The following is a 17442-nucleotide window of genomic DNA, read 5'->3' on the forward strand; positions in this document are numbered from 1 at the left end:
GATAATTAAAATAATAATCAATTATTATTATTAATTAGCAGTAAGTCTAATTCTGTGAAAGAAATGCATAACAGCATAACTGACATTTTTATCAAATTTGAGATAACATCAGATTTGTATATATTTAATATTGCTCTTCTAAGTTCAATAGCTAAAAAATCATTAAAATAGTTATTAATTGTAGAAAATAATGGAAAACATAATCGCATAATTGCGTTTTTGACAAAAGGAGACCAGCATAATAACATAACTGCATTCAGTTTAAAAAGCAATTGACATAATTAAAAATGAAAATAACCTTTAAGAATTAAAACAATAAGAATTTTGTAATAAAATATTTTTAGTAAAATACATTTTTTGTACTTAAATATGTAAATTTGGTAAAAAAAATAAGACAAATATTTGTTAAATATTAAAAATAATATTATAATAAAAGAAAAGAATTTATTTTGCCTATTTTATTATTTCATTATTATTCTAATTAATTTTGGGAAGTTATGAATTTTGGAGAAAGTTTTTTTTATTGTGAAAAACAATTTGGAGGGACTGGGGATAAAACGCGGGTTTGACAAACGGAATTGAAAACAAAACAACCAACCTAACCAACTGAGCTAAACGACCAACTACTGATACAAAAAAAATCTTTCTCTTAAGCTACATGTGATTTTATTGGTTGACAGAAGAAAGGCAGGTTAATTTAAAAATCTTTTTTTTGCATATCTCGTATAATTAAAATATTTTCATTATTATTGCGAATGATATAAAAATTTTAAGTATTTAGTATTCAAATAAGACTGATAAAATAAACATGTTAACTAATTAAATTAAATAAATCAATTTTTTATAGTATTTATTTCAATGCTTTGATTTCCAATTAAATTTGTCTTCAATTTATAATTATGTTACTCAATAATTAAATGTATTATATATTTTTTCTAAGAATAAATTTTAAATTTCATGAAATAAATTAACCAATTAATTTAATAAATTAAAAAAATCGTTTATCGGATGAATATTGTAAAAAAACTTTTAATATAGATGAAAAATAAATAATTAAATTAAATAAAAATTAAATTTTTTAAAACGTTTTTAATTAAGTTTAATTAAACTATGATGAAAATAAAAAATTTTGTACATTTTTTTGAAAAAAAATGTAATAACCTTGATTTGCTAAAGACAATTTTTATCAATGTTATTAAAATAATCAATTATTTTACATTTTTTTAAAACAGGGAAAAAATTTAATTGCTTATCACTACACTTTCTAGAAACCTGGAATAACTGGAAAAATCAGGGAAAAATTATAAAGTACCTGGAAAAAAATTTTCTATCAAAAATATTAATACTAGCTGTCGTGCCCGTCTTCTACGGGTTTTAGTTTCTACTAATACATTTAACAGTACCTATGTCTAGCACACTGGAAAACCGGAAAACAGCCGATAATTTAATTTGACCGGAAAAAAAATAATTAGTTACCATTAACTATTTCATTAGGAAAATGTTACTTTTTAAATCAGTGACTAACTTTTTATTATTAAATTAGTTATTTTTAACCTATTCAAATGCAAAGAACAAAATATTTGTTAATTTTTTGTACTTTAATTAATGTATTAAAAATTAATTCAAAATTTCCACCAATTTTTGGAGTTTTAGTAGAGTTTAATTTGAACTAATTGTATAATTATTATAATTATTGCATTATTAAAAATTAAAGTAAAAAGCAATTTTTTAAAAGCGAATTAATGTAATCAAACTTTTTTCAAATTGATAAGAAAATTCCCGGTTTATTCCCAGTTTTTCCTGGTCAAATTAAATTCCTGGATATTTCCCTTTTTTCAGGATTGGTACAGAAACCCTGTTAAATGTATTAGTAAAAATAAAAACCCGTACGCCGTCCGCCATTTGTAGCTTTATTTATGGTTAAAATCAAGTAAGTTTAAATTTGATGAAAATAGATGCACTTGAAAAATTTGGACAAAGCTAGGAAAACAACGTAAATTTTGTTAAACGAAAATAACAGACACCCAGCTTAACTTTTGTCTTTACATTGCTCAAAAGAGATTAGAGAGAGATCTCTTTTAATGTTAGATTAGAGATTTAGAGATTTAAAAAAATCAAAATTAAAAATAAATTTTAATTTCAATGTGCAATGTTTATTTTGATAATTTTTAACTCTTAATCAATTAAACGTAAAAATTTGGCCAAGTACAGTTTTGAAAGATTTTTTTATGCTCTTTCAATTGGAAATAAGCATTTTGCCAAAAAAAATTTTTTGACCTAAAAAAATCAAAATTAAATTTAATTTAAATGTGCAATGTTTATTTTAATAATTTTTTACTTTTAAACAATTAAACGTAAAAATTTTGCCAAGTATAGTTTTGATAGGTTTTTTCATGCTCTTTCGATTGGAAGTAAGCATTTAAAAAAAAATTTTTTGACCTAAAAAAATTAAAATTAAAAATAAATTTTGAGTTGTACTTTTAAATGTTTTTATGTGAACCCTCGAATCAGGACGTCTCAAGCCCCGATGCGAAACGTGGAACGTCCCAAAGCGAGATTACGCAGAACTTTCAGTTCAATCATAACAGGGTTGCTATGATTTTCGTTCGATAAAATTCAATAACTATTCCAGGTTTTCCAGGGCTCAAAACATATTTTTCAATACTCCCTGGGTGGTATGGTTTCTTTGAAATTAAGTAGTCAATTCTGCAAAATTTATCAAAATAATGAAACTTTTATTATTGTGTTAAATAACTTTACATTTCTTCGTTAAAAAGATTGATTTATTCAAAATTATAGTTATTTTTTGTTAATTGTATGTCAAATTTTAATTTTTTGCTAACGATAACAAGATTTGACATTTGCTTACTTAGGTTTTATTAATGAATTTCTATCGTTTCTTTATTTAATTCATTCCACGCAAGAAAAAAATATGTATAGAAATAATTAACAAAATTACACATTTGTTAATTAATTTTATTCAGTCTCTAAATTGTATTGAGTTCTAAATTGTTTTTTAAAATGATGCAAAAATTTGTTATTATAAATTTTTTTTAAAGAAACCATACTACTCAGAGAGTATTGAAAAATATGTTTTGAGCCCTGGAAAGCCTAGAAAAGTTATCGAATTTTATCGAACGAAAATCATAGCAACCCTGTTATGATTAAAAAATATAAATTATCCACATTTATTAAACATTTTTCCCTAAATGTTTTTAATTTTACTAAAACTTTAAAAATTTTAGTCCTGATTGATGTGGTTTTGACCCTAAAAACTATTTTAATTGTGGTGTCCACATTTAAATTTTTTTTCACCCTTCTTTTTGGAAATTTTTTCGTAAAATAAAATATTAACTTTTAAGTATATTTTTTCCATTTATTCTCACCGCAAAAAGTCCAAAGAAATTTAAAATCTAATAAAAAATTTGAGATATAAAAATTTAAATGGTTGTCTTGAATGAAATTGTCCTTTTATGAGTTGCTCATTTTGATGACGGTGAACCGAAAGTAGATAATTTAATGATTTTATTTTTTAAATACAGTTTACTCGTATGCATTTTAACTTATGCAGTTTTCCTATATGGGTGATTTGCACGTAACTGTAATATTTGGCGGCGTCACAGAAAACACATTCAAAATAAAAAATTTTTGCTTGGGTATGGATACATTTCACAGGTATATACAACAGGTATATAAAACCTATTCGCAACCACAAATATGTACAAATAGATATTATATGTTTTGATAAATTGCGGAATTCCCTCCAAAATTTCAGCTCCGTGGCGTGTCCGTTTTTTAAAATTTTAAGTTAAAATTCAGAAATTTTATTGAAAACGCCGAAACTGGAAACGAGAATTTTTGTAATATGAATTATGTATATAGGTGAACAATTTGTACATATAATGCATCTTCTAATACTTCTTATAAAATTATAAAATGTAAAATAGTTTTGTCCACAAATTTTTTCAATTTTGTAATAAGATTTTTTTTCCAATAATAATTTAACTGTTTATAGCACATTTTAATGTTATCTGAAAATTACAATCTAAAATAAGATCCATTAGCAACAAATATCAGTAAAAAAAAGGTTCAAAAATTGGAAGTTCTACACTCAAAAACAATTTTTTTTGTAAAAATGTGAAGGTCACAAAAAAAGTGATCAGTACCGTGGTATTACTATTCTTTTAATCTAAACACTCTCTGTTGTAATTATTACGATTTTTTTGAAGATTACAATAGAAACGAATTATCTGCCCAAAGAAAAGAATTATTTTGAAGAATTGTCGGAGTTAGGTTAGATTAAATGTCAAATTTCAGCTCCGTGGTGTCACATAAAATATCAGCTCCGTGGCGCCTGTGGCGTACAGTGTGAAGGTGCAAATTCATGGATCAACAGTTGCTAAAATAACACATATTATAGAAGAGGACAGACATAGTTGTGTCCTTTTATATTTCAGTGAACCGTATTATTATTATATATATTTCAGGCAACCGTTGACTTATTAAAAAACACCTTAATATTCGAAAAAACACGCCTTTACTTTTGGTGCTTAATTTAAAATGTCTTTATGTCAACCATGCAGAAGCACAGTATTACTGTTGACCGTAACGCTTTCATTTGTGAATACTTTTCTGAAATGCTTTTTTTAACTCAGTGATTTATTCAAATTCAGAATTAAAAGAAAATCAACTTTTGCTTATGTTATACTTCCTTCTGAAGGTTTCCTATGAGTTAGTCAATGAAATAAATTTTTTTGTCGGAGTTGTAGTCATTAAAAGTTGTGCACAAAATAGACCCCGGGATGGGGCTACTTTGTGCATTGATCTTTCTGTTTTTATAATGATACATAAACATTTTTTTGATCCTTTCTTATTCATTAAATCTTTTGTGTAGATATTTCAGAGTAAATTAAAAAAGAATAAGATATTAAACAAAAAATTTTGTAAATATTATACAACAAAATGTAAAAAAACAATAAGATTTTGCTAAAATCATGATTTATTAAAAATTAACAACCTTTCTTCAAATTTTATATTACTGAGAAAATAAATAACACTTTTTCTTTTTAAATATACATTTTACAATAATACATTATGATAATTATAATACTATCATTTAAACACATGTAAATAACTTTGAATCTCATCATTTCAATAGGAGCTTTTTTAAACGTTTTGAATATGATATTTTTCAAAAACTTGAAATTAATATTTTAAGGTTAAATGAATAACAATTTAATATCTAATACACTTTTCAAGTTATTAGAGAGACGAGAGAAATAGTTTTAAAACTAATTTGAAAAACTTATAAATATTAATTAAAGTTAATTTTTTGCCGTTATGTTCCTCACCGGTTGAAGTTTTAATAGTTTTAAGGATTTTAATTAAATTATTTTTGGTTTTTTGACAAAGAAGTTCTTTTTAATAATTTTATTTATTAAATATACCTCGTACATAAAGTAGCCCCAGTTGACGGCAGTATTATTCAATGCATAGGGTGGTCAGCTCCGTGGCAACCAATTTTCGAAAATTTGTTATAATTTTTTTATAATTATAGCTGTAGTAAAACCGTTCAAATTACAACTATATTTTGCCCTAATGATGAGGAAAAGTGATATTTAACATTAAAAAACAAAATTTTTTATCTTTTAAAACTGATCTTGAAATTGCACAGTTACGTGAAAATCACCCATATACATTTGAATTGTGGGAATTTAATACTGCCTCAACAAATTGTACTATTTTTATGAAAATTTTATAAAATCTCAATTCATTTTTTATTATTTTTTAATAAAATTATTTTAAAAATTAAAATCTTTTAACAATTGAATTAAAATTTACGATTTTTTCAGAATTTTAAATAACATTATTTAAAACTTGTATTAATTTTAAGAAAATTTCAATTAATGTGTTTATTTTGTAATAAAATTTATTTTAAAATTTCAAGTATCTTTGAACAACAGATTTAAAATTTCTTTGAAATAAATTTTATTTGACTTTTCCCTTAATTTCTCTGACTTATGGTAGTAGTAGAGCTACACGGGTTCTGGCCCAGTTACCGACCGTCGGTAAGGTAGATTTCCTAATAGCTCACTTTCAGGTGGGTTAGAAGGGGTGTTCTACCTTACCGACCGAGTTTTTAGTACCGGCCGCCACCGCTAGATGGCGCCACTTTATTTTTTGTTCAATTTAAACCCCCTTAGAGGGGTAATAAAATTTTTATTTTCAAACTTTCAAGTGGGTTAGAAGGGATGTTCTACTTTACCGACATCTATGTTCAGGCTGCCACCGAGAGATGGCGCCACATGTAAATTCTGACCCCCTTGGCGGGAAATTTAAAATTTTTTTTAATTCTGTTGGTGTGGAGTGATTTTAAATTTCACGCTTAAATTGACAGCAAATTCAGTTCGAGCTGTTACCAATAGATGGCGTTATTATTTTACTCTTTCAAATTTAAATATATATATATTTTTTTTAATTTTACGTTGATACAATAATATCCGCGGTATTTTTTGTTATATCAGATAATACTATTTAATTCTAATATCCATATTAAATGTTAGTTTATTGTATTGAATATCATTATTGAATTTAAATAATTGACATGGTAAACAATATTATTTATGTGCTTCTGTTTTAGTTATTGTTTAAATTTCATTTCACTTAATTATAATTTTAGTTTATTTATTTATTGTATGGTATTTTTTAAATAGCCAATAATGATATTCGTTTGAAATTCAAACCCGATTCTATTGGTGGGAAAATTGGAATAAAAGCCAACTTTGTAAAAATTAAATAAGTTGGCAGCAGTGCTACCTTGTGATCTCTCTACCTCCTGTCATTAGCAGTCGAATGTTAGAACCGTGTGCTTTAAAAACGTGTGTTTTAAAACGTGTGTTTAAAACGTGTGCTTTAAAATTATTCTTTGAAAAATAAAAATGGTATGTATAAATAAAAATTAGAAGTATTTATATTGATGTAATATTAATGAATTAATTAATTAATTAAATCATTCATATATATTTTTTTTTTCTTATTGCAGAACTTTAATCCACCACTCTTTTGCCGTTGTTGTTTTTGCCGCTACATGGCCACAATAACATTGGTAAATATTTAAAATAATCATGTGTTTTATTTAAAATAAATTGATGTAGGTATTAAATTATCTGTAATAAATGTGTTTAATTTTTTTTTCAGGTAAATCCTGGAACATGCCAATGGAACTCAAATGTTGTACCTCAGATACAATATCAACAACCACCAAGGGCATACTCGAGGCCAATAATGAGACCTTCAACCATTCAAAATAATAGTGTCATCCAAACAATGAATGTATCGAGGACTCTGGAAATAAGAAAATCAAATGTTAACGATGTGAGTTAAAATCAATTTCTTTTAAATTAAATATAAAGTTTAGTCTTTCAAATATTTTTCTATCTTACATTATTTTGGTCAATTTTTATCATATTAATTTTTAATTTCTATTTTATAATTTTTCTTAATCTTAATATTATTTCATTAATTTTTTAATTTACATTTCAATATTTTTATTCATATTATTTTTTAATATTTTTTTTTTTTATTGTTTTTTAATTTACATTTTATATTTTTTTATTAATATTTTAGTCAATTTTGTTAATATTATTTCATCATTTTCTTTTTTTTTAATTTACATTTTTTTTTTTTTTTTTTTTTTTTTTTTTTTATTATTACTAGTTCGGTCAATTATTTGTTGTATTTATTTGTTGTATTTATTTTTTGTTAATTTTATTTTGATCAATTTTTTTGTTGTATTTATTTATTTTTTATATTTTTTGTTAATTTTATTTTCGTCAATTTTTGTTGCATTTATTTTTTTATATATTTGTTAATATTATTTTCATCAATTTTTATTATTGTTATTCTTTTATTTTTATTTTCCAGTTCATAATTTTTCTTAGTATTAATATTATATCATCAAATTTTTATAATATTTATTTTTGATAGTAAATTCTACATTTTCTTTATTTTATTCTGACATACTATTCTTTATACTTAAATTTTTTCACTAATTTAACAAATTTAATATTTATAGGAGAAAGAAAATGTACAATGCCGAAAGTCTCGATGGGAACCAGCTGATGACTGTGTTCTAATATTGGAAAAAAATCCATCTGCAAAAAAGTTGGAACAGTCAGCTCCATCAACTTCAGCAGTGAGATCACCGCCTACTTCAAGTTCCTTAATTTTGAAAAAGAAAAAGTTGGAACAGTCAGCTCCATCAACTTCAGCAGTGAGATCACCGCCTACTTCAAGTTCCTTAATTTTGGAAAAGAAAAAGTTGGAACAGTCAGCTCCATCAACTTCAGCAGTGAGATCACCGCCTACTTCAAGTTCCTTAATTTTGGAAAAGAAAAAGTTGGAACAGTCAGCTCCACCAACTTCAGCAGTGAGATCACAGTCTTCTTTAAACTCCTCGTCTTCTTCAAGTTCCTCATCGTCTTCTTCAAGTTCCTCGTCATCTTCTTCAAGGTCCTCGTCTTCCTCAAGTTCTTCGACTTCATTATCGTCAACAAATTTAGCGTCAAATTCAACGCCAAATCAGCCAACGATGTCATCAACAAATTCAGCGTCAAATTCAACGCCAAATCAGCCAACAATGTCATCAACAAATTCAGCGTCAAATTCAACGCCAAATCAACCAACGATGTCGTCAACAAATTCAGCGTCAAATTCAACGCCAAATCAGCCAATGATGTCATCAACAAATTCAGCGTCAAATTCAACGCCAAATCAGCCAACGATGTCATCAACAAATTCAGCGTCAAATTCAACGCCAAATCAGCCAACGATGTCATCAACAAATTCAGCGTCAAATTCAACGCCAAATCAACCAACGATGTCGTCAACAAATTCAGCGTCAAATTCAACGCCAAATAAGTCGACTTCAAGACATACGACTTCGAGAACAATTTTGATTGAAGACGAGTATTTGTGTAAAAAAAAATTGACTCGTCCAAATAAAGTTGCCACTGGTAAGAGACGAAATCCAAGTCATGAAAAAGAAGTACCAAAGAAAAAAAAGAAATAATTTTCCATTCTTTGTTTAAAAAGAAATATTTAAGAGGTATAGTTTTTGGATGAGTCAAACCTTATTTTTTACATTCCTTTTTTTTTTTTTTTCATTTTTTAAAATTCTTTAAAAATAAACTATTTTTTAAACTGTCTGAAAGTGTCATTTGAACATAAAATTTAATATTTTGTTTATTTGTTTTTGTTTTAACGTTTTTTTAAGGTTTTGAAAATTTTTTCCTGTTAAAAAAAAAATAAATTTTGTTATCTTTACACAAATAGAAACAATGTGACACTAAGTTAACAATTTATATATATATATGTATATTATATTATTATAAAATAATAAAGAAACATTGCGACTGTATAATTATTTATTTATTCACATTTTAAATTTAAAAAAAGTCAAATCATATATAAAATTTGTTTTTATAATTGAAATGTTTATTCCAAGCAATCTATTTTATCTCTCAATTAAAATATTAATATTCTTCAAAATAACTTTACACGAATCAAATTTTAAAGTTTCAAATTAGAATTTCAACTTGACAAAGTTGTGTTTAATAATACCTTTCTTATAATTAAGCATATGTTAGGTTTTTGTAATAATTCTTATTTTAAAAAAATTATTCTGAATTTTACAACTATTTTCCAAAAATATTTCAGTACTCGAAAATATTTATTATTATTATTTCGATCAACACTCAAGTATATTGGCTGTTTATTGCGATTTTTATCACAAAGTGTCATTTGTCCATGAACACCAGTGTAAATGTACACACTCAAATTATTACTAATGACAAATTTTCGAATTGCAGTTTCAATATATTTCCAATTACCAGAATTAAATGATGACCATTGTGGCGCAGCGTTCGCTAATGTGAATGTGGAATTTTGTTCAATTGAATAAACAAAATCAGATTTCGCAGCCAAATGTCCACGTTGTAAATGATATTTGTTTAAATAATTGTGAGCTAATTTTTTCGATTTGAGAATAATTGTTAAAATTTCCATTTGATTTTTCCTCGTGTAGAGGGAATTTATATTGTGACCTGGAAAGAGATTGTGACTCAACCAACTAGGTCTGGGACTGTTAGTTTGATACCAACCGATACTTTTCCTCATTTCCGCTTTCACATAATATGTTTCATGAGTTCTGTTATCACGACAAATTTCCAGTATTGATATAAACTTTTTTTTTTTCAACTTGAAAGCCAATATTGATTTTTGATAAATTATAATTGTGACACGTCTCGTCATTACTATTAATTTTGGCAATAGTTTTGTATGATTTTTTACAAACAAAAGAATTAAATGAATAAATTTTCTTTCTTATGGAAAATAAATTTTTTCTTTTGCATTTGACTTTTTGGATATTTTTTAGCATTGAAGTTGAATTTAATCCATTATTATTGCCCAGACAGACTAGAAGAATTGATTGTTCAGTTTGGAATTTCAATGCACCGCTTTCGTCTGGATAAATAAATTGGAAAGAATTGTTTAAAATTAGTGGTTGCGGTTCTTTTAGATCTCCTGTTTTATAATCTATTGTTATTTGGCAACCTCTTTCTGTAATTTTGAAATAAATTTATTTCTTCCATTTATTTCGTGTGAAAAGAGTAGTTTTGGAATTAACGGTTGTGAAAAATAGAGGAATTGAGAAACAAAGAGTTTTAGAACGATTAAATACTATATAAACTTTTTAAATATTTAATTTACATTTTTAACTGTTACTGGTATTTAATTTTCTTTTTTCAAATAATTTTTATTGAAAGAGTGAATTTAAATGTTGAAATTTAAATTTGTGAATTTACGTTCCTAAAGTTTCGAACATTTAAATGAATAATATCTTTCTTATAATTAAGCATATGTTACGTTTTTGTAATAATTCTTATTTTTAAAAAATTATTCTGAATTTTACAACTTTGAATTTCTAAAAGTAGGATAATTTGTTACTTGTTCATATTAAATTAATTGAAAAAAGTATGTTTAAAATTATGCATTTTAAATAATGTAATTGATATATTAATTATCATTATTTTATTGTTATTAAATATACTAATAAAAATTATTATTATTATTATTATTATTATTATTATTATTATTATTATTATTATTATTATTATTATTATCTACAATGAATATATGGATATATTCAAAAACCCCGCGTATCGCAACTTGTTACGGAGAACCGCCGCATGGAGATGCTGCTTTCACTACTGTAACGATGCATAGTGGGGGAGCGCTGTGGTGGGGAGCGCCGTGGTGGGGATCACCACAGTGAATGAGTGCCGTGCGCCAGCCACCAAACTCATTCTTCTTTCAGCTTTCATCATTGTAGGTTTCTCTTCCTTACAGGTCTCTTCCTTAAAGGTCTCTTCCCTCCAGGTCTTTCTTTCCTCCAGGTCTTTCTCTAAATTTTTTCTTTCTTTTCACCAGGTCTTTCTTTCCTCCAGGTCTTTCTCTCCTCTAGGTCTTTGTTTCTTCCTCTTCTCCAGGTCTTTCTTTCCTCCAGGTCTTTCTCTCCTCTAGGTCTTTGTTTCTTTCTCTTCTCCAGGTCTTTCTTTCCTCCAGGTCTTTCTCAAAATTTTTTCTTTCTTTTCACCAGGTCTTTCTTTCCTCCAAGTCTTTCTCTCCTCTAGGTCTATGTTTCTTTCTCTTCTCCAGGTCTTTCTTTCCTCCAGGTCTTTCTCTAAATTTTTTCTTTCTTTTCACCAGGTCTTTGTTTCTTTTTCTTCTCCAGGTCTTTCTCTAAATGTTTTCTTTCTTTTCACCAGGTCTTTCTTTCCTCCAGGTCTTTCTCTAAATTTTTTCTTTCTTTTCACCAGGTCTTTCTTTCCTCCAAGTCTTTCTCTAAATTTTTTCTTTCTTTTCACCAGGTCTTTGTTTCTTTCTCTTCTCCAGGTCTTTCTCTAAATTTTTTCTTTCTTTTCACCAGGTCTTTGTTTCTTTCTCTTCTCCAGGTCTTTCTTTCCTCCAGGTCTTTCTCTCCTCTAGGACTTTGTTTCTTTCTCTTCTCCAGGTCTTTCTCTAAATTTTTTCTTTCTTTTCACCAGGTCTTTGTTTCTTTCTCTTCTCCAGGTCTTTCTCTAAAATTTTTTTTTCTTTTCACCAGGTCTTTGTTTCTTTCTCTTCTCCAGGTCTTTCTTTCCTCCAGGTCTTTCTCTCCTCTAGGACTTTGTTTCTTTCTCTTCTCCAGGTCTTTCTCTAAATTTTTTCTTTCTTTTCACCAGGTCTTTGTTTCTTTCTCTTCTCCAGGTCTTTCTCTAAAATTTTTTTTTCTTTTCACCAGGTCTTTGTTTCTTTCTCTTCTCCAGGTCTTTCTCTAAATTTTTTCTTTCTCTTCACCAGGTCTTTCTCTCTAAATTTTTCTTTCTTTCCTCCAGGTCTTTATTCTCTCTTTCTCGTATAGATCTTGTTTCTCTTTCACTCTTACAGATCTTTTTTTCTGTTTATTTTAATTTTTTATTTCTAAAATTAATTTTATTCATTATTAAAAAAAATTTCTTTTCTTTTAGAAAAAATAATAATGAATCCATATAATCCTCCATCCAATTGCCAAAATCAGCTAGAGGAAGAAGAAGAAAATGAAATTACTATTTTTGACGATAGTAGTCATGATGAGGATGATGATGATGATGATGAGGATGATGATCATGTCGATGATGCGTCCATGATCATCATTTATGATGAGTATGCTCATAACAATTATGAGGATGACGACGACGATGACGACGACGACGACGACGACGATGACGGATATGACAGTGTGGGGGAGACAATCATCATCAGCGATGATGATGACGACGTCCTGATAATAGATATCGATCCTAAGGAAGTTAGTTGATACTTTTTATTCTATTTTAAATTAACTTTAAAAAAAATATTACTTTTATTTAAATTAACTTTAACCATATTTTTAATTTTTTTTTTTTTTAGATGTCGGAGTATATTGAAGATTATCATGAAAATTATTAAATTTTATTTTAAATAAAAAGAAATATTTTTTAAATTAAAGCATTAATTTTATTTCCTTAAATTTTATCGCGCATGGTGTAAGCGCATATTAAGGTGGGGATAATTTGCGTGCGCATTCGAAAGTGTAGTGGGGTTAGAGATAAAAAGTGGGGTTGCAGCAATATAAGGCGAGTTTCAAAGCCACCAAGTCATTATTATTTCAGGTTCTTGAATTAGCAGTAAGTATAAACATTAATCTATTTTCTAAGTTTCTTTTTCAGCTTTATTTTCTAAGTTTCTTTTTCAGCTTTATTTTCTAAGTTCCTTTTTCAAATACATTTTTTCTAAGTTTCTTTTTCAGCTTTATTTTCTAAGTTTCTTTTTCAGCTTTATTTTCTAAGTTTCTTTTTCAGCTTTATTTTCTAAGTTTCTTTTTCAGCTACATTTTCTAAGTTTCTTTTTCAGCTACATTTTCTAAGTTTCTTTTTTCAGCTTTATTTTCTAAGTTTATTTTTCAGCTCCATTTTCTAAGTTTCTTTTTCAGCTACATTTTTTCTAAGTTTCTTTTTTTTTCAGCTTTATTTTCTAAGTTTCTTTTTCAGCTACATTTTTTCTAAGTTTCTTTTTCAGCTTTATTTTCTAAGTTTCTTTTTCAGCTTTATTTTCTAAGTTCCTTTTTCAGCTTTATTTTCTAAGTTCCTTTTTTCAGCTTTATTTTCTAAGTTTCTTTTTCAGCTACATTTTTCTAAGTTCCTTTTTCAGCTTTATTTTCTAAGTTTCTTTTTCAGCTACATTTTTTCTAAGTTTCTTTTTCTAAGTTAGTTTTAAAAACTAATAATTTTTTTTATTACAGTTCTTTGTTTTCTCTTCTTTTGTTCAAGGTTTTCTTACAGCTAAAAAAAAAAAAAATGGATCTAGAAAAAGTCAACTCCGTAGGGCGTTTTGAAGGTTACCTGCCGACGAAGCCGCTTGCGGAATTGATGAAAGATGGATTGTACTACGTCTCAAAGATGAAGAAGGTCCAGACCAAATATGGACCAAGGATCATTGTTGAAATTGATGCTGATTTCGTCACATACTTACCAACAAGATTCATCAAGCTCTTTGAGGATGAACCCACCACATTGGACATGATGAAAGAAGCTGCGATATCGAAGAAACTTCAAATGAAGTATCTTGGAGGACCATATAATATTGTTGAGTTTAAATTGTTATAATTTTTGTTAAAAAAAAAATGTATATATATTTAAAAAAATTTTGATAAAATAAACACACAAAGTTTTACCTATAAATTGGTTTTAAATTTACTTTCCTTCTCTTAGTATAAGTTTTATTTTCAGAAATTATAAAAGAATTTAAATTAAATTTTAAAGGATAGGTTGTTTTTGAAATTAAGAAGCATTGTTTTTAAATTAATAACATTTATTTTTGAAAACTTAATAACTATATTTACAAAAAAGATTCACAATTTTCATAAAAAGATTTTAAAGTAGAGTCAACTTCATCAATTCCATTAGCAATAGTACTTATATATTGGTTTGGAGGATCCAAAAACCAATCGCGTAGAATTTTAACATTTTTTACAGCACAATTTTCACTACAAAAAGTATGATGCGTACACGTCGTTAACAAATCAGACTTAATTTTTTTCAACGATGGACAATTAAAATCTTCCAAGTTTTGTACGTTGAGTAAATATTTTTCTAGCCAATTCTTTTTTTCTAAACCTTTAACGTAAATTACACTTGCACTTCGAAGTATATCTTGTAGAATTGGTCGAAGTTCATCGTATGAGACGTCTCCAGCTGTCCAATGGATTCCATGGTAATTATGTGTTAGCCAAAGATTTTCACTTTTGTAGCGTCCTGGCAGTGAATTCCAAGGACAAGGAGGTTCAAAAAGGTAGACGAGAGGCTGTGCATCTGGTTGAAGAGGAAGTATCGCCAACTCTTTAAAGACAAACTCGTTGTTGGCTCTTTTAAAACCTTGAACGTCTACGATAAACTCCATTTTGAAGTAGAAATGAATTTCTAGCCGAGAGCAGCTGCTTTTATAGTAATCACCCCCACCACTACCACATTATCCCCACTCCTTTACAATAGTTTCTTTACAACGCCGCTGATTGGCTTATATTGTATGACGCGGTCATGGATGATTAGGCAATAGGCAGTGGTCTCGGCTGGCATGTTGATTCCTGCTTCAAATTCTAACCTCACATCAACTGATGCTTGTTTTAAAAACTCGTTTTGTTTAGAACAATCAATAACAATTAGAGGAAATAGACTTTTAAAAATATCCTTTGTTAAAATAGGTTTTGAATCTTTACCATAATAGGATGATTGAAAATTAGCGTACATTTCATAAAGTAGAGAGTACTGATTTTGATCAAAGTTTAAATTTAAATTTCCGTAAGGATAATATTGTGAATTTAAAAAGAGTTTAACATTTATAATATTACAATGGTCAAAATGACAGGCATATTTTTTTTCGTTTATCTTTCCTCGCTGTTTGAAATCCAACAATAACATAACGAGGTTTCTCTAATTGCGTTGATGTTTTAATTTGCCACAAAACTTTTGAACTTGTAGGAATTAAAGGATACTCATACATTTCCCACGACCTAAAACTTATTGAAATTAATGGATCCTTTTCAATATATTTTAACAATTTAACTTTGTTATTGTCAGAAGGTAAAACGTATGGAACCATCCATTCAAGTTTATTGATAGAAATTTTAAATTCCTCATCCCCTCCTTGTCCTGTTTGAATTACGGCATTCACGTCAGAACGTGCTCTTGTTAAAATAAGTTCATGTTTAGCGTTCATAATGATTTTTTTATAATCTTCAGCAAAACCAAAAATCATGCTGAGTGGTATTGTGACGTCAAAATATCCATTTTCCAATACAAGTCTTGCATCAGCTGCAATTTTTGAATATCCAGCATTTTCAATAAAATTTAGCTGATTTGATGTTTGCGAGGTGTAATTTTTCATGATTGTAGTATGTCCAACGTATTTGCAGCGATCAATTTCAATACCATTTAGTTCATAGCGAATTTCATCAAACAAAAAACATACAGCATTATTACTTAAATGTACGTTTTGTGTAAGAGTAATTCCATCATTTTTAGTTAATCTACCAAAAATGTGTAATGAACTTTTACTAGGTAAAATGCACAAGTCTTGATGTTGTACTGCGATTCGAATTTCATCGCTATTGTTAAAAGATGAAGATGCGTATGGTTGATGAGCATGAATTTCATAATGAGCTATTGACTCATCGAAATTCACTGCTGCTGGAATATTGAGAAGTTCGTCCATTTTTATTGCAACAGCAACCAAAAAATATGTAGATTAATTGTCTTGTTGTCTTATTTTCTTTCCTTGAACTTTTAGACCTAGTTCTTGTAGGAAGAGGCGATTCTGAGGTGTTAACACCTTGTGAGATAAATTTAGACTGATTGGATTCTTGCATGTTGTCTGACTTTTATAGTTTCCACCAACAACAGCTCTTTGATTATAAACGATTCCCATTACAAAGACTTTATATGCAATCGAATTGTTATAGTTTCTCCTCTAAAATTGATTAAATCACCGTCCTGATCAACAATTCGCAGCTGTATATTATGTATTGTCTTGGTGACAATCGGAAGGTAAATGACGTGTGCAGGCACTTCCACAATCTTATATCCTGGTGGAACGCTGGGGAAGAATTCATGGATAGTGTGAACTTTTTGGTTATTTATATACGCTCCAGATGTGATATTACACTCAATTCTAACTGAATTAACCTTTAAAATGGCTACAGGTAAATCAGAAGTATGTGCTCTATGAGATGATAGTTTCTGTGATGTAAATCCTAACAACTTACCAATAGAATCTTTAGGTTTAAAATCAATTGGTAAATTAGATTCAACAATACTGCGTAATGTATTATTATTAGGTTTTATACTAATAACAGTTCCAGTTTTTACAGAATTTTGTAAATATGATTCAATATCTTTAATTTCATAACTTCCAGTTGGAATATCAATTACTTGATTTCCAACGTAAAACTTGTTATTTCCTTTATCAATATTGGGAATTGAATTAAAAGTCAATAGTTCAACAAGACCAAGTACATAACTTTTATTTGAATTTAGTTCTATTGGAGGGAAATATTCAGCTCCCAGAACTGAAGAATTTCCTGTTAACGTTAAAGTAAACGAATCACTCATGTTGCTGTCAGATTGTATACTGAAAGCTTACAATAGTTACACACTTTTATAAAGGTTAAAACAACTTTTAACATTAAGTTGATTACACAAAAATTTGAGACACAAGTGTCCACATACAAATGTATCATAATTTTGATATCTTTTATGATTATATTTTATTAAGCTACCATCACCCAAGTAAATGACAAGATCTGTTGGTGGAGCAAGGTTGCCAAAA

General features: G+C 27.7%; 2 protein-coding genes and 1 pseudogene across 2 annotated transcripts; 1 reads left to right on the forward strand and 2 right to left on the reverse strand.

Moving 5' to 3' along the window:
* The first annotated feature begins 7087 nt into the window (after window positions 1-7087).
* On the forward strand, window positions 7088-9070 carry LOC122507349 (putative protein TPRXL). Its single transcript, XM_043620010.1, has 3 exons — window positions 7088-7105; window positions 7198-7374; window positions 8075-9070. The coding sequence occupies exons 1-3, from the start codon at window positions 7088-7090 to the stop codon at window positions 9068-9070; spliced, it is 1191 nt and encodes a 396-aa protein (XP_043475945.1).
* Window positions 9071-9738: 668 nt separating this feature from the next.
* LOC122507351 lies at window positions 9739-11387 on the reverse strand (annotated as a pseudogene).
* A 4084-nt stretch (window positions 11388-15471) lies between these two features.
* Window positions 15472-16329, reverse strand: LOC122507352. The gene is made up of 2 exons (XM_043620011.1): window positions 15781-16329; window positions 15472-15654 (listed from the first exon to the last, which is right to left on the reverse strand). The coding sequence occupies exons 1-2, from the start codon at window positions 16327-16329 to the stop codon at window positions 15472-15474; spliced, it is 732 nt and encodes a 243-aa protein (XP_043475946.1).
* Between the last annotated feature and the right edge of the window lie 1113 nt (window positions 16330-17442).

This window comes from Leptopilina heterotoma, unplaced genomic scaffold, assembly GCF_015476425.1.
Source record: "Leptopilina heterotoma isolate Lh14 unplaced genomic scaffold, ASM1547642v1 Lhet_462, whole genome shotgun sequence".
In the NCBI taxonomy this organism is placed as follows: Eukaryota; Metazoa; Arthropoda; class Insecta; order Hymenoptera; family Figitidae; genus Leptopilina; species Leptopilina heterotoma.